The sequence below is a fragment of the Centruroides vittatus genome, unplaced genomic scaffold (genome assembly GCF_030686945.1).
Source record: "Centruroides vittatus isolate TY-2023 unplaced genomic scaffold, ASM3068694v2 contig_474, whole genome shotgun sequence".
In the NCBI taxonomy this organism is placed as follows: domain Eukaryota; kingdom Metazoa; phylum Arthropoda; class Arachnida; order Scorpiones; family Buthidae; genus Centruroides; species Centruroides vittatus.
In genome coordinates, this window is record NW_027122266.1 from 2188625 (window position 1) to 2208564 (window position 19940).

At 32.6% G+C, this 19940-nt stretch overlaps 1 protein-coding gene across 2 annotated transcripts in view; it reads right to left on the reverse strand.

Moving 5' to 3' along the window:
• Positions 1-19940, reverse strand: part of LOC136977786 (cytoplasmic polyadenylation element-binding protein 2-like) — a 173168-nt gene that overhangs the window by 53342 nt on the left and 99886 nt on the right. For both annotated transcript variants that reach the window (XM_067273345.1, XM_067273346.1), the window contains one exon: positions 17631-17816. In XM_067273345.1, coding sequence (XP_067129446.1) covers positions 17631-17816 — 186 coding nt within the window. The remainder of the gene's footprint in view (positions 1-17630; positions 17817-19940) is intronic.

Consider the following 19940-nt stretch of genomic DNA (forward strand, 5'->3'; position numbering starts at 1 on the left):
CCATACTGTATGCATGACCACCACAAAGTTACTGACACATCCAAAATGCAGTACCATCTCATCCCTAGTGACTTGCATCTCTTTTGACTCGTGAAATCTTCCTTGTGGGCAGCAATCCAGTAACAAACACATGCAGTTGTCCAATCATGTCTCTTATATGTGAACAAAGATTTCTAAGCTTTCTATGCTGTTCGTATTCAAGCATTGTTAAAATGCTGGGCCAGATGTATTACTTTAGCAGGGAATTATGTGGAGAAATAGAGATAGTATTTTCCTTCCTTGTTGCATCTGTTTCTTCTCTACAGTTAAGAGTCCTGGTTTGACATGAACAATTTACATGTATAAAGTCTTGTTCTTTTTTATTGCTATAAAGTGAGTTTTGACGATGAAAATAATTACATATGTTTAAAATATCCCTAAATTGATTGTGTAGTGTTTTGTTTTGTTTACACACAATAGCAAAACTTTCTGCTATTTTGAAATTATTTATATATTACACTATTAAAGAAAATGTCCATGGACATTTGATTTCCACCTCTTTTAACAATTATACTCACATTAAAAACTAAACAAATAATACAACAATAATTACAAAAAAACAAAAATAAAATATTTACAGAATAATAAAATAATAAAAATAATAATATATACATATCTGGTTAAAGCTGCAACTTTGTTACTTTTGCAATTAAAAAATATAAGAAAAATTACACATGCAAAAAGTATTTAAAAGAATTAAAATTACATGAATATGAAAGATTAAAACACAAAAGTGATGATAAAAAAAATAAAAAAAATACAAAAAATGGATGCAAGTAGTGGATGTAATTTAAAATAATTAATTACTGATATGTATATAGAATTCATTTGTAGGTACTTTTAATAGTAGTATAATCTGTATGCAATATGGATTCTATAGTCTTGAGTTATCAGCTATATAATAAAAAGTTTATTTAAATTAATTTAAAAGTGCTAATTAATAATGGATAATTGTAAAAACAATAATTAATAATTGTAAAATGTTACATTGTTTAAATTACAGTAAGACCCTGCTTAACACTACCTCACTTAATGCTGATTTGATATAACTGCTTGAAGCCTTAAAAAAAAGCTCAAAATTTACTCTGATTCAAATTATCATGGCATTTTATTGATTCATATATAATATGATTATTTACAAACATGAACCAATCAGCAAAAGGTGGCAATTCGTCGTAGCACTGTACTTTCCTTAAATCTATGTGTGTTTTGTGCAATTTTCGAAAAAAATATATCATCATGGATTCCATAGGCAATATGAACTTCGCTTGGCAAAAATTAACTGATAAATGCATGAACAGAGTTTGGAAGAAGTTATGGTTTAAGGTATCCAAGAACTCTCAATGAGAAGAGCCTATCACCGTATTGTTAGGTTGACAATTTGGTCAACCTAATCGATACAGCAGGTGTGAAGGGCAAATAGATGAAAACTTCATCTTAAATTTTAATCACCTTAAATTTCAGCGTAACTTTCAACCCTTATTCCATCAAAAGGCAAAGTTAAACCCATAAAAATTAATTGCCACGGACTTGTTTCCTGGTTGAAGAGATGACACATCCAGTGTAACACCTGGAACCTTCGATACAAACTTCAACTATTGGACGCCAGACCCTCTCCTGACCTCATGGAAAAAACCCACAAGAAGATGCAAATAAAAAGGGGGGCAATGACAAATGCGGAGAGTCATCATCAGTCTCCTATTCCAAAGGGGTGCAGATCCTTAAAAGTCACCGCCAGTTCTGAGATCCAGTCCCCGATCAATACCTGTGGATTTATCTTCCGATATTATTACCTGTGCCTCTACCCTCGTCAAGTTCCTCCTTATAGATTACTGTCCAAACTGCCTGTAGTGCATCTAAACAAAGGACTGCCAAGAACCAAGAACTGAAAACTTTCTCTTGTTTGACCTAACCAGCGGCATCGTAGCAAGAGTCGTAACCAGGAATTTATCAACCTGCGATTTGTTTGTAAACTCTCTCTCTCTGAGTGACCCAATTATGACCAGTTCCATGTATACTATATTTACTTTCATTAATATTAAATCATTATTACTAGTTAAAGGGATCCTGAGTGAATCACTTCCTAGTTTCTCTCTGTTCACCTCTACTCCGAATTTAACTGCTCACCCGCGACTGCTCGTGTGACGTAATAACCCTCTGTCGCAATTTCCAAGTCCTGAGAGACTCGGTGGTGTCATATCCTGACGAGAGGTCAAAGAGACTCCGACCCTCTGGTCACAGCAGGACTAGATGTAGACAAGCAGGATATTGAGGGGTTACCGCAAGTTTCTGGTGAGAGCCTTACCAATGATGACTTTCAAGAACTGGCAGAACAAGGAATTCATATAGAACTGGAAAATAGTGATTCTGAAAATGAAGAACCCAAAGAACTTCTCTACAGATTTCCTTAATAGAAGTTTGATAATGATAACCAAAATCGTTGATCAAATTGTAGCGAATGATCTAGATTTTGAAAGGTGTGCAAAAGCAAACCAAGGAGTTTTGGATGTGCTTTTCTGCTACCGACATTTGCTTAAGAAAAAAAAGCGACAAATGAAACTAGATGTCTTTGTCTCAAAAATCAATAATTTCAGAAGAGCCAGGAAAGTCCTGGCCCTTCATCACAAAAATGAACTTTACATTTCTGTGTGATTATGTGTGTGTGTTATTTAACATATATTATTTATGCAAATTGATATAAAAATAACTTAAAAGTAAAGTAAAATTTGTTTATTTTTGGTCACATGTTCTCCTATCCCTATTTACTCTGTTGAAATGACCTTGTTTAATGCTGTTTCGTTTAGTGCTTTGTCATCTGGAATGCATCCCCTGCATTAAGCAGGATCTTACTGTATTTAAATTTAGAAATAAAGTATGCTGAGAGACTAAAGCATTGTTAAATAACTTTCAAGCTAGAAAACAATAATACAATAAATTTTTGAGCAACATTTTCTAGACAGTAATTATATAAAAAAATCAATAAACTTTAACATCATCTAAAAAAGATGCTAAAGTTTAAAGTTTTAGAATACTAATGTTTTTTTGTTGGTTTGACAGCAGTTAAAGAATTAATTCACTATTAATTTAAATTTTCAACATTTATTGCAATTTATATGGTTCCATTTTAAATATTCTGTTTTTCCTACCTTTTCATTTATTTTATTCATACATTATCAATGAACTGTTAATAGAAATAAAACAAAAGAATTAGGATAAAAAATAGAATATGAGAGCATGTTTTCTAAATTGCATACTGATTAAATGACAAGCTTTCAATGGAAAATTTGAAGGTGTGTGTTCAATCATGTTTTTATTTGTTTTAGTAATTTTCTGCACAGAAGATGCAGATGAAGACACAAAATTACAGTAATTTAAAAAATCCAGCAACAGGTTGCATAACTTTCCTGACTATTGAGATTTTATTTGAAAAATAACTTTTATGTTATTAATGATAATGAATAAAATTTTGTGTGCTACCTTCTGTCATGATATTGTTATAAAATATTTTTTATAATACAATAAAATCTCAATTTAACAGACAAAATTTCTAGTTCTTATGTCCCACAAGAAAATTAACAAGTTATTTTTTCAAATCCAAGAGTCACTGTTCTTAATAAAATTCAATTAAAATATATTTTTCCAGAAATGTCTGTTTATTTTGATTTAGATTGTAGACTTGTTTATTACAGTTCAAACTATGGTGAGTAAATAAGCAATAATACATATCAAAAACTTTTCTATGAAATTAAATCTTTCATATATATTTAATTTTAATTACACAAATGTATCTACATAAATAACAACACATCAACTAATTAATTTGTCAATTTTTTAACAGATACATTTGGAAAACCTATTTTATTACATAAAGGACTTTTTGCTTTCATGGACATCCTACACTTGAATTAGTCCTTTTAAATCAAGCATTTATTGCATTAATTATTATAAAATAACAAAAGGCTTAATTTTGAGGATAGTGATGAGTTTTGTAAAAAAATTGTAAATGCTAACAACAAATAAAATCTTACAAAGGTAGCTTTTAGCCCTTGGTATAATTAAATTAAATTAAAATGTCTACTAATGTGGGGTAGATAAAAAGTAATGTGAAATTGTGAGGATGTAAAATTGATAAAAGCACAATAAAAACGTTAAAATTTGAATAAAACATTTATAAATGTAAATATTATGAACACACAGAAACTTTAAAAATAATAAAGATAAAAGAATTAATGATAATCTAGATGTTAAAATCAATGAAGGTTGATACAGTTATATGTATAAAAACAAAATATTTTTATGACATTATTCTATCTTGTCAAAACTGTTGTAAAACTTGTAACTGTATCATATGGCAGCCACCATTTGTTCACCAGATGTTGCCTGTACTACATGTTCTTTGTGCCCACTCTGCACCCTGTAGTAATGTTACCCTCAGTGTTATTGCTTTTGCTGTTGTGGTATGTATATATTTTTGTTTGTCTAACATTTATTCATAACTACCACCAACCTTTTATTCTGCTAATTCCAGCCACCTTGTAATATTATGAAGACATTTTACGTCTGTCTCCTTTGCACCTATTTAATGTTTACTGCTCGTATTGTTACAGTGGTTTGTTTAGTTAGCACAGTTTTATGTATAATAAATTTATAATAATATCAACTGAAGAGGGACTATTCCAATAGTCTGAAATGCATTTTGATTTATATTTTTATTGTATATTCATACTCTTCTTCTTCTTCTTCTTTTATCCCTAGCTGGCATTTGGTTGCGGGTGTCCGCGCAACCAGTATGCTGCTGTGGGTGCCACAGGAAGTCGAGCTTTCTCCACAATGCCCCTCCAATGCCCCCGATCCATGGCCGCCGCTTTTGCCTGGTTCAAATCAAGCCGTTGGTTCTTGAGGTCCTCCTCAACGTGTTTGGTCCACGTTTTCTTAGGTGCGGAGTGTTGGATTTTCCACAGAGTAGGTCGCTGACGGAAGAGCAATTGGTGGGGAATTCGGTTAATATCCATTCGGCACACATGGCCGAACCATCTCAGCCGTCGCTGTTGAATTTGTGTCTTAACAGATGGCTGTTGTTGGCATCTGGCCTGTACGGCATTGTTGGTGATATGATCCCAAAGGGAGATACCAAGAATCTGTCTCAAGCATTTCAGTTGAAAGGTCTCAAGTTTGTCCAAGTCTGTCTTAAGCAGGGTCCAAGTTTCTGACCCATAGAGAAGGATCGGTATGACTAGTGTACGGAACAGGCGGATCTTGGTCATCAAAGAGATGTTATTCTTTTTCCATACACACCATTTAAGTGAGGCAAATGCATGGGCTGCCTGTCCAATACGGGCATGAGTTTCTTTTGACGATGCCACTTTCTTCTCCTGGATCAGTGACCCAAGGTATTTGAACTCTTGTACCTGCTCGATTTGGACTCCATAAAGGTAAACAGTTGCCCGCGATCCATCCGTTGTAAGCACTTTGGTTTTGTCCACATTTATTTTAAGGCCATATGACTGAGCGGTAGTAGCTATATCATAAAGCGTGTCTGTGGCCACTGCATCGTTGTCAGCGAAGACGGCACTGTCGTCGGCAAACATTAGATCAGTTAGAAAGTGGCCATCCCCAAACTGGACCCCACGTTTCCCATCAAATGTCTTCCTCATAATTGAATCCACCACAATATTAAACAATAGTGGAGAGATTACGTCTCCCTGGCGAACCCCTGTCTGGATGGTAAACTCCTCAGACAGTTCCCCCCGGATTCGCAGCTGACTGGTGGAATCTTTGTAGGCTTCCTTAAGTAGTGTGATAACTTTTTGTGGGACATGCTCATTCTCAAGTGCTCTCCATAGCGCTGGCCTGTGCACACAGTCGAATGCAGATTTAAAATCGATGAACAGAACAATAGTCCGTTTGCCGCATCTGGTCCTTTCCTCAATAAGCTGACGCAGGGCAAAGATTTGATCGCAGCAACCACAACCAGGACGAAACCCTGCCTGTTCTTCTCGGCTGGTTTCTTCACGGTGTTTTTGTAGCCTTGATTGGATTATCTTCATAAATACTTTTCCAACGATGGAAACGAGACTGATACCGCGATAATTACTGCAGTCCCGGCTATCACCTTTCTTATGGATTGGCACGATGATAGCTTTCTTCCAGATGGCTGGTATTTGTTCTGTGTGCCATATTGCTTTAATAAGTAGATAAAGACGATGGTGCAGGATGTCACCACCAGCCTTGATCGCTTCTGTAGTGATCAGATCTAGTCCAGCAGCTTTGCCAATCTTCAGCGATCCAATGGCTGCCTTCACTTCTGTAATTGTAGGCTCTGCATCTGACATAGGTGTTGTGGGCTGATCAATCGGCGGTGGGTCTGCTAACATTTCCTGAGGAGCGTCATGATTGTACAGATCATTAAAGAACTCCTTCCAACGCTGCAGTCGTTCATACTCAGGTAGTTGTTTTTACTGTACACCTCTTTATGTTTAATTAAATGTTTCACATTGATTTCTGAGTGTTTGTGCTTTTTATCATTGGTGTGATAAGCCCTTACTTTTTATCTGCCCCACATTAGTAGACACTTTAATTTAATTGAAATAAAATCTTCATTAAGTCCGATCTCTCTTGAGATATGACCTGGGACCATCCACTATCTCTCCACCCCCTCAACTTTTAACCACCAAAATTTAATAGCATCAATACCCCTTATACCCAAGTTACCCTGTTAAATTTTGTTTCTTAATCTTTACCCCATCCTGAGATTTTAAATAAAATAGATGCCAATATATGTATATATGGAATTTTTTTCCCTGCTTTTTTGACTTTTTGGGTTCAGGGAGTCTCAAAATATGGAGATTTTGAAAATAACCAGTATTGAAATCATGCAAATAACATGATTTCAATACTTTCACTTGTTATGTATACATAACAGCTGGAAAAGTAAAATGGAATACAGTAAAACTGTTAAAAGTGCAATTGTATCAAATAGTGAAGGTGATAATACAATACAATTAAGACAGTACAAAATTAAAATAACAATTGATATAATAAGAAATAATAACAAAGCATAAAAAAGAATTCATATGCCAACTCTAAGGCATTTGTTCAGCTCTGCCCTCAAAAAAACCCCAATATGTGGACTAGCAACAAAACAAAAAGATTCCTGCGTCTTACTATTTGGTTAAACGGGCATGACAAAAAATATTTCTTACAACTAACTTAAAACTAACTTATAACTATAGAGATGAAATGGAAAATTAAAAATAGACAAAGGAAAGGGAAAAGAAAGGGGTACCATACTCAGTTGATTCCTTTTTTTTATGGAGATGATTACTTTCGACGATTCTCAGTGAAATTTCCTTGTTTGTCCTTTTGCGGAGGTTAACATATCCTTTTATTGGGGATCAAAGGAGACTGTCTTCATCAATGATTAATTGAAGCTACAGGATTCTTGTTGCATGAAGCCTTCAAGAATTTCTTAAGTCCCTTGCTATAGTCAGGATTGACGTCTCCTCTCTACTGTCTTCTCCATCTGAACTCTCCTTCCCGGTTTGAAAACCATTCATTACCCTTTAGCCCTTAGGCATTTTCTTTCCCCACATGACAGTTCAGAACATCAATCAACAACCAAGTGAAGTAGAAATGAAGACGAGAGACAATTCCAGAAACAGGAAAAGACAAGAATCGAGAACAAAAGCTACAAACTAAAATATTCTATTATAACATAAAATTATGGCAAACAGCCAAAACATTAGAATTATTTTTCACAATAGATGCCACTTATTGTAATGGCAGATATTGATCTTTACTTCACAACTGGGTGAAAAGGTAAACACTACGCATCTTTAACATCATTCTTTATTCAGGAATAGTTTACACACTGCTATGCATTTCAGAAATACACCCCTCTTCATTGGCTTTTTCTTTAAGACATTTAGTAAAGAGGTGCCAACTAATATACATCCTTTTTTAAAATACATATATTTACAGTTAAAATTTCCTGACAGTATACTGAACAGCACTTAGCCTTCACTCAAGTACTGTTCAGTGCACTTTCAGGAAATTTTAACTGTAAATATATGTATTTTAAAAAAAGGATGTGTATTAGTTGGCTTTTTCTTTAAGACATTTAGTAAAAAGGTGCTAACAAAAGAGGGATCCCAAAATGCACATCAGTGTGTAAGCTATTCCTAAATAAAGAGTGATGTTAAAGATGCCCCGTGTCTACCTATGCACCCAGTTGTGAAGTAAAAAATAATTAAAAAAAGACACAGTTTTGGAATAAATGCAGACATTGTTATAAATTGTTTAATATCAGAATCAACATGTCCCAAACATATAAACTAAATATTAAATATTATATTAATAAAAGATGTATTTGCCACTGTTACTACTTGTGCATGCAGTTGATTTTCCTACACTATAAATTAAATAACATTACAATACTTTTACTTAAAATTACCATTATATTACTGATGTTATATTAAAAAGATAATTATGGATAACTTGTTACAAGTGAATGAGCACGTTGAGATCATAATTCTCAAATTGTTTTCATTTAAGACTAAATTTTTACTTTACTTAGATGGTCAACAGAAACCAACTGACAAAACAGATGATAATGGTTACAAGTCATGTCATTCCAATAACAATGTTAGCAGAATGGTAAAAATCAATTTAAATTAAAGTATCCAATAGTATAAGATTAAATTTATTAATAGGGCGGTGCACAATGCTGGTTATTCTTCTTCCAGGTTCTCTTATCTCTATAACTGTGTCAAAAACAAATTGTTTCCACAGTCTTTCCTCTGCAACAAAGAACTAAAGATAGTACAACCTCTGATACTGTTTTTTGGCTCTATATTGCTAAAAATAGCACATCTTTTTAGAAAGAATGGCTTTACTTTGCCAATAGTCCCACAACCAACACTAAGAAGAGTATTATGTAATGATAGAGATACTCTCACATTAAATGAAAAATCGTGGATCTACAAAATTCTGTTAAAATGTATACTGTCAGGGGAGGAAATTATCTACATAGGGGCTACTACCAGAATGCTACAGTCCTGCATCCTGGAACATCAAGAGGATATTAGAAACAATAGACTAGCAACAGAGTTATCTAAAAAGGTACTAGACCAAGGTTATCTACTGTTTTGGGCACACACTAAATTACTTAAGCAGTGCAACAATCAAAGAGGGTTATTTATATGGGAGAATCTATATATCTGCTGTAACACTGAGCAATACACTGACCTTAGAAATCCTGCAACTGTGGATAACATTATTCAAACAATTTAAATTATGATTTTACATTTTCATTTGTACCACAACCAAATACAGCTCACTTAATTGCTTTTTAAATATTTTTAGGGATATTACATCTGTAGCGAGTTTCTATAATTTTTGAAAATATTTCAATTTAAATTTTAATTTATTCAATATTCCATCCACCTGCCTTTGATAATTTGAAAAGTCTGTTCAAAAGCTGAACAATTGAAAATAATTGTATTTAATTTCTTGCCTGAGGATGGTAGCTATAAGTTATTGGAAGTGCTAGCGAGTATGAATCTAAAAAGTTGCAATTTGTAAATGCTGCAACACTGAAGTGTAAATTACTTTATTTTATTCTTCAGCAGTTGTGATTCAAGCTTCAACTGGAGAAGAAAACTCCAAACAAGCTACACAACTTTGCAACAAAAATGTAGAAACTGTGAAATTCTTGAAAAAAAAAACACATCTAATTATACAAACTTATTGGATACAGCAAATAACAATGAAAATGATAATAACAATGATGATCAAGTGAATATAAATGATCCAGGTTTGTGGCCAAATATTATACAGTGAAACCTCACTTAATGAGCATCTCACATAACGAGTAATTTGCATAATGAGCAAAACAAATTGTAAAAAAAAGACTCACTTAACGAGTGACATTTTGCATAATGAGTGATGAGGAGAGGGGAAATCAGATTGTGGGCATGCTCCATCAGTCTTTGTTTAGCACTCGTTCTGCTAGCATCTTAGTGTCACTTGTGATCACGCATTTTTCCAAACTTGCAAAACTGCAAAACTGGGCAGTCTCTGTCACAGTATGCTAAAAACGGCCACTAGGGGCACCCCAGCTATTATTTAAATTAACAATAAATTAGTTTTTTGTGTAACAATACTAAAATAACAATAAATGTGGTTTTTTGCATTTTTGACTGTGTTTTAGTAGGGTGTGCCATGAGAATGCATATTAAGAAGGGAATTTTTAAAATTCCTTCCATGGGGTAGAAGGTTAATAAAGAATTATCTTTGGTCAATTGTGTGAAGAACGCTTAAATGCACTTGCTATATTAAGCATTGAAAAGAAAATTGCCAAAAATTGTAATTTTTCTGAAATGAATAATGACATAGAGAAAAAAAATTGCATATTTAAATAAATATATATTACGCAATATACATTTATTTCAAATCCTTTTATTTTTACCTTTAAAAAATATTTTAGATCCCCAAAAGGTTTCTTGCACTTGGGCCCCTTTATAGAGAAGGCTGGCCCTGTGTCAGAGAGTTTGTCATGCAATGACTTTGACACCAGCTAAAAGATTTTTATACTGCAGGCACAGCATGTTGCCAAAACAATGAGAGAAGTGCCAGTGTGTGAAGGAAACGACCTACAGAAACATAACTTGAGACTACGTAATACATACAGTTCTATCACCATTACTAAAATTCTGGACAGAAGTTGAACCACCCTAATGTATGGTTTAACCATGAAAGTGCTAAAGATTCAAATCATGGAAGGACTATATTAGTTCTTTGCTGTACTAATATGCAAGGCTAGAACAAACACTAAAAAATAGAAACTGATTATAGAAATTCAGAACTTATTAAATGAGATATAATGTAACCTAGTATGGTTACATCTAAATTAATAAGTACTGGAAGTGAGAATCAGATGAAGGTCTGGGCAGCATAACTGGCTACATGACTGAATGGTAAGCAGTTGTGGGTTTGAGTCATGTTTCAGGCTGATTCTTTTCTTCCAAGACCTTCTAAACTAATTATTAAAATATTAATTTAATTATAATTATTAAATTTAGCAAAAGATGGTGCCTAACTTCTGCCTCTAACTTCTCTAAATTAATGTGAGGTTAGCCGAGTAGGTGGAAAGATGTCACAACAATTGAGCGGTCAATACTGTCATGTGGGAGTGGAAAGACTCACTAAGACAGGTTTTCCATCTTAAAACCGTTTAATAAAAATAGAAGTCTCTTACAACTTTCTTCAAAGCTTAGACAAAATCCAACTCTGCGAGCAAGTAAAAAGTTTTTTCTTTCTTTTGGTTGAGTGTTCAATGTTGTTTTGGTGGACAGCCCCGGCATGTGTGGCACAGTTTCGAATCGAAGGTTCAGGAGAAGGGTGAATCTAGTAGAAACATGACGTCTCCAGAAGTGATGGTAAGTTTGGGGATCAACTAGTTGGTCGCTGCTGGTCCTCACAGTAGCAAATCCTGATGGCAAGCACCAACAACCGGAAACCAAGAACCAAGAACCAAGAACTCTGAATGTCCTTGAAACGTGCAGTTTTATTTGTTTTTTTTTCCAAAGTCGCCTCCCCATTGGTCTCTCATCGTCACCTGGTGACAATTCGAAACCCAATGGAGGTCGTGGGCTAGATCAACATCACGACCAAATACAAGTCCTCTCCAGCCGCATTTTTCTTAACTTTAGTCTTTCCTATTGTTTAAATACCTTACAAAAAAAACTTCCATTGTTCAATCGAGACATTCAATTCCTCCTATTCATGTCTGAAAAGGAGATTTTTAATTTCTCGATTGATACCCCACATTTGGACCACCCAGTCGACTCCCGTTCAGGTCCTCACATTAATAATAGTAGTAGTAACATAGCCGGATATAACTTGGCAATCGTTTGGCTTTAATGTAACTATCAGGTTTAGATGTTTACAGTAATACCTCAGTTTTTGTTGACTTCAGTTATCGTCGATTTTTTTTGCAAAAAATTTGTCTCGGTTTTTGTTGATTGCCTCGGATTTTGTTGGCGTGCTCAAGTGACCTCTCTGCTAATTTTGCAAAAACAAAGGGTGACCCACACGTTTTCCGGTGCAGTGTGGCATTATTTCTTGTTGTGTGAACATTACCCCATGATGGCCCATCATTGGCCAATGGTTCCATTCCATGAACACTGGGAGTTCGGTCATGGGTTTTCTCCACATCTGTAACGCCTGAATAGGGGCCAGTTACCCTTAAACGTATTTCCCAGAAGGCATTATTCCCCTCGATACAACCATCATAAACGTATACAACTACTATTACATGACAATTACATCACACTTTACCACAGGGCAATATAGGCTAGAAGCTCATGTTCGACTAACTTCTAAAAGACAAGACATTACTCCACGTGTCTAGCCAAACAATTCCATTGCTTTCATCTTAATGCTAATTATTTTATCTTTAATCTTAATGCTTTTATCTTTATGCTAATTAGTCTTTTATGTTAATTTCCTATTGCTTTTAGTATTTAATGCTATATTAATTCTCTATAAAATGTGTTTTTGGTATGTATTTTGGAGTGTCTAGAACAAATTAATTGGATTTACATTGATTCATATGTAAAGAATTGCCTCGGTTTTCATCGGTTTCAGATTTTGCCGATTGTTTTCGAACGGATTATCGACAAAAACCGAGGTATCACTGTATATTTGTAACTAAATAGTTAAATGAAATTGAAATAAAAGATTGTTTTGTTGGTAAACAATTGTACAATGCATTCATGCATTAACAATGTGTCATTAAGGTAATATTCTTTCTCAAATACAAATCACCAATTCATCCAGTGACCAAAGAATGTATGCTAAGTAACTACAGAAGTGAAATGTATGCAAAAATTTTAGGTGAACTAGATGACAGTCAAAGATAAACTGATATGAATCTAAAAGTATTTCCCTCTTAATTACTTCATCTTTTAGCAATGTTGTGGATTAAGTGTCTGAGAAGACCATTGAAAATTATTTTAAAATGGTGATTTTTTTATTATTAATTAATGTTAATTAAATAAAATTAATTGCAATAGTCCAGTATTAAAACACTGGACTATTGCAATATGCTTTTTTGTATGTGCATTACACAAAAGTAGGAACTCAGTTGAGGCAGCACAAAATAAATAATGTATGCCAAAACCATTTATTACTTACACAAATGTCTGTGTTTGAATAAATTTTAGAATTTTAGAAAAAATTTTAGATCCTGTTACTTTATTTATGGGAACATTTGTAAGTTTAGAAATGGAAGGAATGCTTTGATAAGTAGAACTAGTATATGAGCAGCTCTTAATATAGTACACTTTATAAACTTATACAGGATGTTTCAAAATAAGATTGACAAACTTCAGGTGGTTATAAAGGACATTTGGCATTACCAATTGAATCTGTTTTGATATTTGTGGTATAAAAAACACCATAACAAGCATTTATTGCCAATAAACCTATGTTTGCAAATGTCAACAAATTTATCAAGAATCAGTACAAAGTAAATATATTGACATCATATCCTAAACTAAGTTTACATAATTATAATAGTTATGGTTTTAACAGTAAAATTTCTTAACTGGAATAAATGTAAAAATAAAAATTTTCAGCCTGTTCCAGCAAAAATTTTTAATTTTCTGATGTTTTCAGCTATCTGTGCAGCTATCTAACGTATAAAGGAATAGTTTTTAAAATTTAAATTCAACAGTGTTCCAAATATGGATCATGGGACAAAACTACACAGTAATTTATTGTTATATAATCAATGAATCCAGGGTTTATTATTATTGTTTATATTTTTTATGGTATATTATTATGTATTATATATTTTTGTATACTTTATTATTATTATTTATTTATGTTATTGTAATTGTCACTGATCCATATTTGAAACACTGTTGAATTTAAATTTTAAAAACTATTCCTTTATATGTTCGTTCCTGATGATGGCTGCATAGATAGCTGAAAACATCAGAAAATTAAAAATATTTGCTGGAACAGGCTGAAACTTTTTATTTTTAGTTATGGTTTCACATAAGTTATTTTAATCATAATAGTAATAAAAGTTTAACATTTGAAAGTTGCATGTATCTATAACTTTGGATGCACATAATAAGTTATACAAAGTTTATAAAAACAAAATTTAATACAAACAAGACTAATACAACAATAAAATGGAAACACTTATTATATTTTAGTGCTGAAAATGGACATTACCTTCCTCTGTATGAGTTAATACAGTATCTTGCCAACTCTATTCACTATGAAAACACTGTCACTATTAGAAAATCAACATTTGGCCACCAAATCCAACTATTCTTGTTACACACTGACTGATGTGCATCTTATTTTTGCCTAGAGGAAGCTAGATGTAATGGAAGAGAAGCTGCATATTTATATGAAGGAAGAAATCCTCATTATATTGCTTCATCATACTGCCTTTGTGTCAATTCATTGTCGTCTTCAAGAAACTGGCAATCTGAAGAACATTTATGGTGTCAGTCAACCAAACAGTATGCACTGCAGCTGTGTTTGATTGACTGAGGTACAGTCCTGCACCATGTAGAACAATAACCTTCCACACGTATTTACGTAATTGCATACCATGTGGAAACTGCTAAGTAATGGTATGGTGTGCCTATAACTAACAGTTTCACCTCTATCATAATCAGAAAGTGCAAGTAATCAATCCCATGGACTATCACTCTTGAATTGTTTTCTACCACTGGTTTTTCAGTTGCTACTTGTTCCAGTCTAATTTTGGCAAAAATGTGCTGTGATTCACTCAAAATGATGTTCTTCAATAGTTGCAACAGCTCTATTTGAACTGATGAAAATCCTCATGTCACCACACTTAAAACAAATCAATACCAGTTTTCTGTCAACATTTAAACCAGTTATTACAAAAATTGCTTTTAGCCCTTGGTATAATTAAATTAAATATCTACAAACGTGAGGCAGATAATAACTGCTCCCTGCACCTTGTTGTAATGCCACCTTCAAATCTGTCGTCTTACTGTACCTTGTACATCACACCACCCTGCAATATTATGAAGATTTTTTTACACCTCTCTACATTGATGAAGCTTACTGCTCATACAGTTATAGCAGTGTGTTTATCTTTATCTTGTATAGTTTTAAGTATATTACCAACTGAGAGAGGGACTATTTTCTATTGGAAAATAGTCCAAAATGCAATTTGGGTCTTTTTGTTTTCATACTTATGTAGTCAATTTTACTGTACACCCCCTTTTTTGTTTTTATTAAATGATTTTTGTTAAATGTTTTTTAACAAAATGTTTAAATGTTTGTTAAATGTTTATTAAATGTTTTTACTTTGATTCCTGAGTATTTGTGTCTATTATCACTGGTGTGATAAACCCTTACTATTTTCTGCCTGACATTTGTAGATATTTTATTTTATTTTATTTAGACCAGTATTACAGAGATAATTTACTTGGCCATACTTATTGTGTTCTCATTTGAATGCTTACATTTATTTCCAGTTTCTGCAATATGTTTTAAACATACACCATAGCCTCAGATAAATCCAGCAACACAATTTAAAAGTTCTATGAATGTTTTGTCTATCCCTAAGACCTTTGACAAGGAAGCTGTTATAAAATGGAATGTTCAAAGAATGCATTCAAGCATTCCATTTCAGAATGACTCCTCCACACTTCAGTTTGGATATGTGCAAATATATGAATCAGAATTTTATGAACTACTGGATTAGAAGAGAAGGGCCTCTAGCTTGGTCTATGTGATCTCCTGATCTTACCCCATTGACTTTTTCCTTTGATATTATGTAAAATTTCTGGTATACAAGACTCCTGTGCTTGGAAAAAATAATCTGGCAAAAGTGATAGCAACTTGTGCATGTGTAAGCTGTTCCAGAAATTTCCATAGGGTTTTTGAATTCCTGAACTAACAATGCAATCTCTGTTTGGAAGTAAATGGCTTCCATTTCGAACAACTGCTGTAAAAACCACTTATTTGCCAAATTTATTTGCAAACATAGGTTTATTGACAGTAAATGCTTGTTATGGTGTCTTTTATAACCATCTGAAGTTTAACATTCATTTTGAGATAGTTTGTATCAGGTCAGTCCATAAGTTCATGCATATTTTTATCTACAAGAAAAGCAGCAAAAAATTTATTAAATTTTATTTCAATCTATAATGTATTCACCATTATTTTGTACAATTTCTTGCCATCTTGATGGTAGCTTTTTAATCCCATCGTCATAAAATGATTTTGGTTTTAAATCAAAATATTCAGAAATAGCCTTTTTTACATTGTTCTCATCCTCAAAAGTTTTCCCTTTTAAAAAATTCTGCAAACTGCAAAAAAGATGATAATCACTAGGAGCAATATCTGGTGAATATGGTGGATGAGGTAAAATTTCCCAGTTGTAGCTTTCAAGTTTCTGTACAGTTATTTTTGCAGCGTGTGGTCTGGCATTGTTATGCTGCAAGAGAACCTGCTTTCTGTTCACTAAAGACAGTCGATTTTTTTCAATTTTTCATTTAAACGCTCTAATTGCTCACAATACATTTGAGCTGTAATTGTTTGATTAGGTTCTAACAGCTCAAAGTGAATTACACCTGACATATCCCACCAAACAGACAAAAGAATTTTTTTTGGATGCAACCCACCTTTTGCAGTTGGTTTTGGCTGCTTGTTGCGATCCATCCATTGTCTTTTTCTCGTCACATTATTATAGAGGATCCATTTTTCGTCTCCAGTAACCAGCTTACCAAGAAAAGGTTCTAAAGCAATACGGGATAAAAGAGACATGCAAATGTTTACACGTTGTTGTCGGTTAGCTATTGACAGTTCATGTGGTATCCATTTTCCTAGCTTTGAAACTTTTCCGACTTGTTGTAGGTGTCTATGAACAGTTCCATGGGATGAATTTAAACGTTCCACAATTTCATCAACTGTTAAAGATGGTTCTGCTTCAACTAGTGCAGAGAGAGCATCATCATCAAAGTCAACAGGTCTTCCAGTACGAGCCTTATCCTCCACACTAAAATCATTGTTTCTAAATCTTTCAAACCACTTCTGCGCAGTCCTTGCACTAATTACGATTTGATTATTTACAGTGTTTATTTTTTGGCTGCATTTGTAGCATTCTCACCACTTAAAAATAAAAAATTTAAAACATGTCTTTTGTATTCGTCGGTTACTTCCATTTTAACGAAAATAAACAACTGAAATGTTCACAATTCTGAATAGTATTATATGAATGAGATCCAATTTAACACTTCAGTGTAAAAATTATCACATTAGACTGACATTTTTAACAGCAAAACAAGATTTTTCTCAAGGTCATAAAAATGCGCATGGACTTATGGACTGACCTGATAGATGGAGAATTAATATATTTATGTAATTATTATACCAGACTCTCAGTGATAATGCCATCCATCATCAGTGATGTTATTAATTTTCCACTAGTTTATAATATTGTAAAAATTGCAATAGTTAAATATATAAATAAACTGGAAAAAAGATACAGACATTATAAAAACTATAAATTTATGTCTGAAATGTACCTTCATCTATGTCAGGTGGTAATCCGCCAACAAAAACTTTCCGAGAATATCTTTCACCACCTTCAGATCCACCTTGAGATTTTGGAGAGCAACGTAAAGGTGAGTGAAGTGATGGGACAATTTGATCTAAATGGCCATCATCTAAAAAATGATTTTCTTCCAAACCATTGAAGAATGGAGATTTCCCTGAAATTAAATTGTATTATCATAAAATATCAAATAAGACAATTCAAATGTTGAAAATAAAACTTATTATAAATATATCAACAAAACATGCAAAGCTTTCAAAAGTGCACAAAAATTTTTATATGTAACATGCATGCATACTTATACAATGAAATGAATAAATATTTCACAGCAAGTCTAAAAAATGTTAAAATTGAATGCTAAACATCTTTTAAATATCAAATCACATTTGATTAAAATACTATAAATATTGTTTTTATTTCAAAGCTTTATTATTCTAACTTTTGACAGTTTAATGGATATTTATAAAGTATCATATTTTATCAAACACAAAAAAATAAAAATAGAATAGGAAATTCAGAGTTAATAGTCAGTTCAAATTAAATATTTAAAACAAAACTTGTAATCTATAGAAAGTTATTAAATAACTATACAAAAAAATTCAAGAGCTTCAACTGACAACCTAGATCCACACACATAAGATGCTTTATTGGAGTAACACAAAATAAATCAAGTTTCCAATTATTTTCAGGCATTACTATTTATCATTAGAAAAAATATTTTTAAAATTTAATTAATTATAAAAAGTTAAATAAACCATCAAAAAGTCTAACATTTGAAATTCTAAATGTGTTCACTTTACTTTAACTGCCAAACATAATTAGATATTCTGTTTTCTGTTTCATTACATGAGAGAAAACATATATTCTATTGAAATACAAAACCATTTCTCTGACAAATCTAATAACAAATACATCTAAAATTAAGTCTAATGTTCAATAAGCCTTGACTTTATTCATTAGACAATATTTATGTATTCAAATCAATTAAAATATCCTCATCATTATAACATCATAAACAAAACATGTACATAATTGAAAACAAACTTCCTTTTATCATTAACAAATGTCAAAAAGTGATATTTTCCCATTAAGAAAGTACTAGTGTTTCAACATTGTCAATTTTTATGATAGTAGAGAAACACAAGCCCACCAGTGGGCGAACAGTTCTGTTGCTAAACACTGGGAGTTCGGTCGTGGGTTCGCACTGTGCTTGGATGGGCTGGCCACATGGAGTTTTCCAGGTTTTCTCCATATTTGTAACACCTGAATAGGGGCCAGTTTCCCTTATAAGACGTCCCGGAAGGCATTTTCCCTGTAACAGAGAAGGCAACGGGGAACCACTCTAGTTGTAACTTCCCCCAGGATACACCTTGGCGCCTTAACTAACCACTTATTAACCTGCGCCAGGTGCTCGCCAACGTCAGGATTTCTGATATGGCATGCAGAGAGAGAGAGAGAGAGAGAGAGTAACACAATTTCTTTTGTCAATCTTTGTGTTTCTGTTGAAATTAAATTTAAAAGAAAATTTCCCTGAGAGTGTAAAATAATGCTTGAAAATTTGATTTATTATACATTGTTTTAATAAAGCATCTTTTGTGTGGTTTAATTATGCTAAAAGTTTATTCTTTATTCATAAAACTTTTTGGTATATCTTATATATCTTCAGCTGATTTTAAGAAAAATCAAAAAATCTAGTTTCAAGATACATTATAAATTAAATTGCAAAACCATTTTTAAAGAAATAATTTATAATTAAAGATATCTTAATTATAATCACTCACTAATTTGTTACAGCAGTATAAATTATCTTTGATTACATTCACAAACTAATGATTAATAAATAATAACAACAATAATCTACATTTAATATAATTAATTTAATTAATTTGAGACTGCTGCTTTTATTTTTTAAATTTTCTTTGTTCAAAACATCTGCAATAGCCAATCATCTACAAAATGAGATGTACCAAAAAAGATTTTTGAAAGAGAGCAAACTTCTAATTATTTATGATTGATTTCTGATGAATAATTCCATTGAAAATTAAGAATGTTTCTAATTCTATTTGTTATGTTCAAAGATTAAAATGTGAAAATGAAATTGCTTATAAAATAGATAATTAATTATTGATTTTTAAAAATGAATAACGAACCTACTGGAACTGGTATAATAAAGAGAAAACAACACCTTTCTTAAATTCCAGCAAAAGTTTAACTATATAAAAACGTTTTCAACAGATTTCATCAGTCTTCTTCAGTTACTCAAACAAAAAAACAAAAAGAA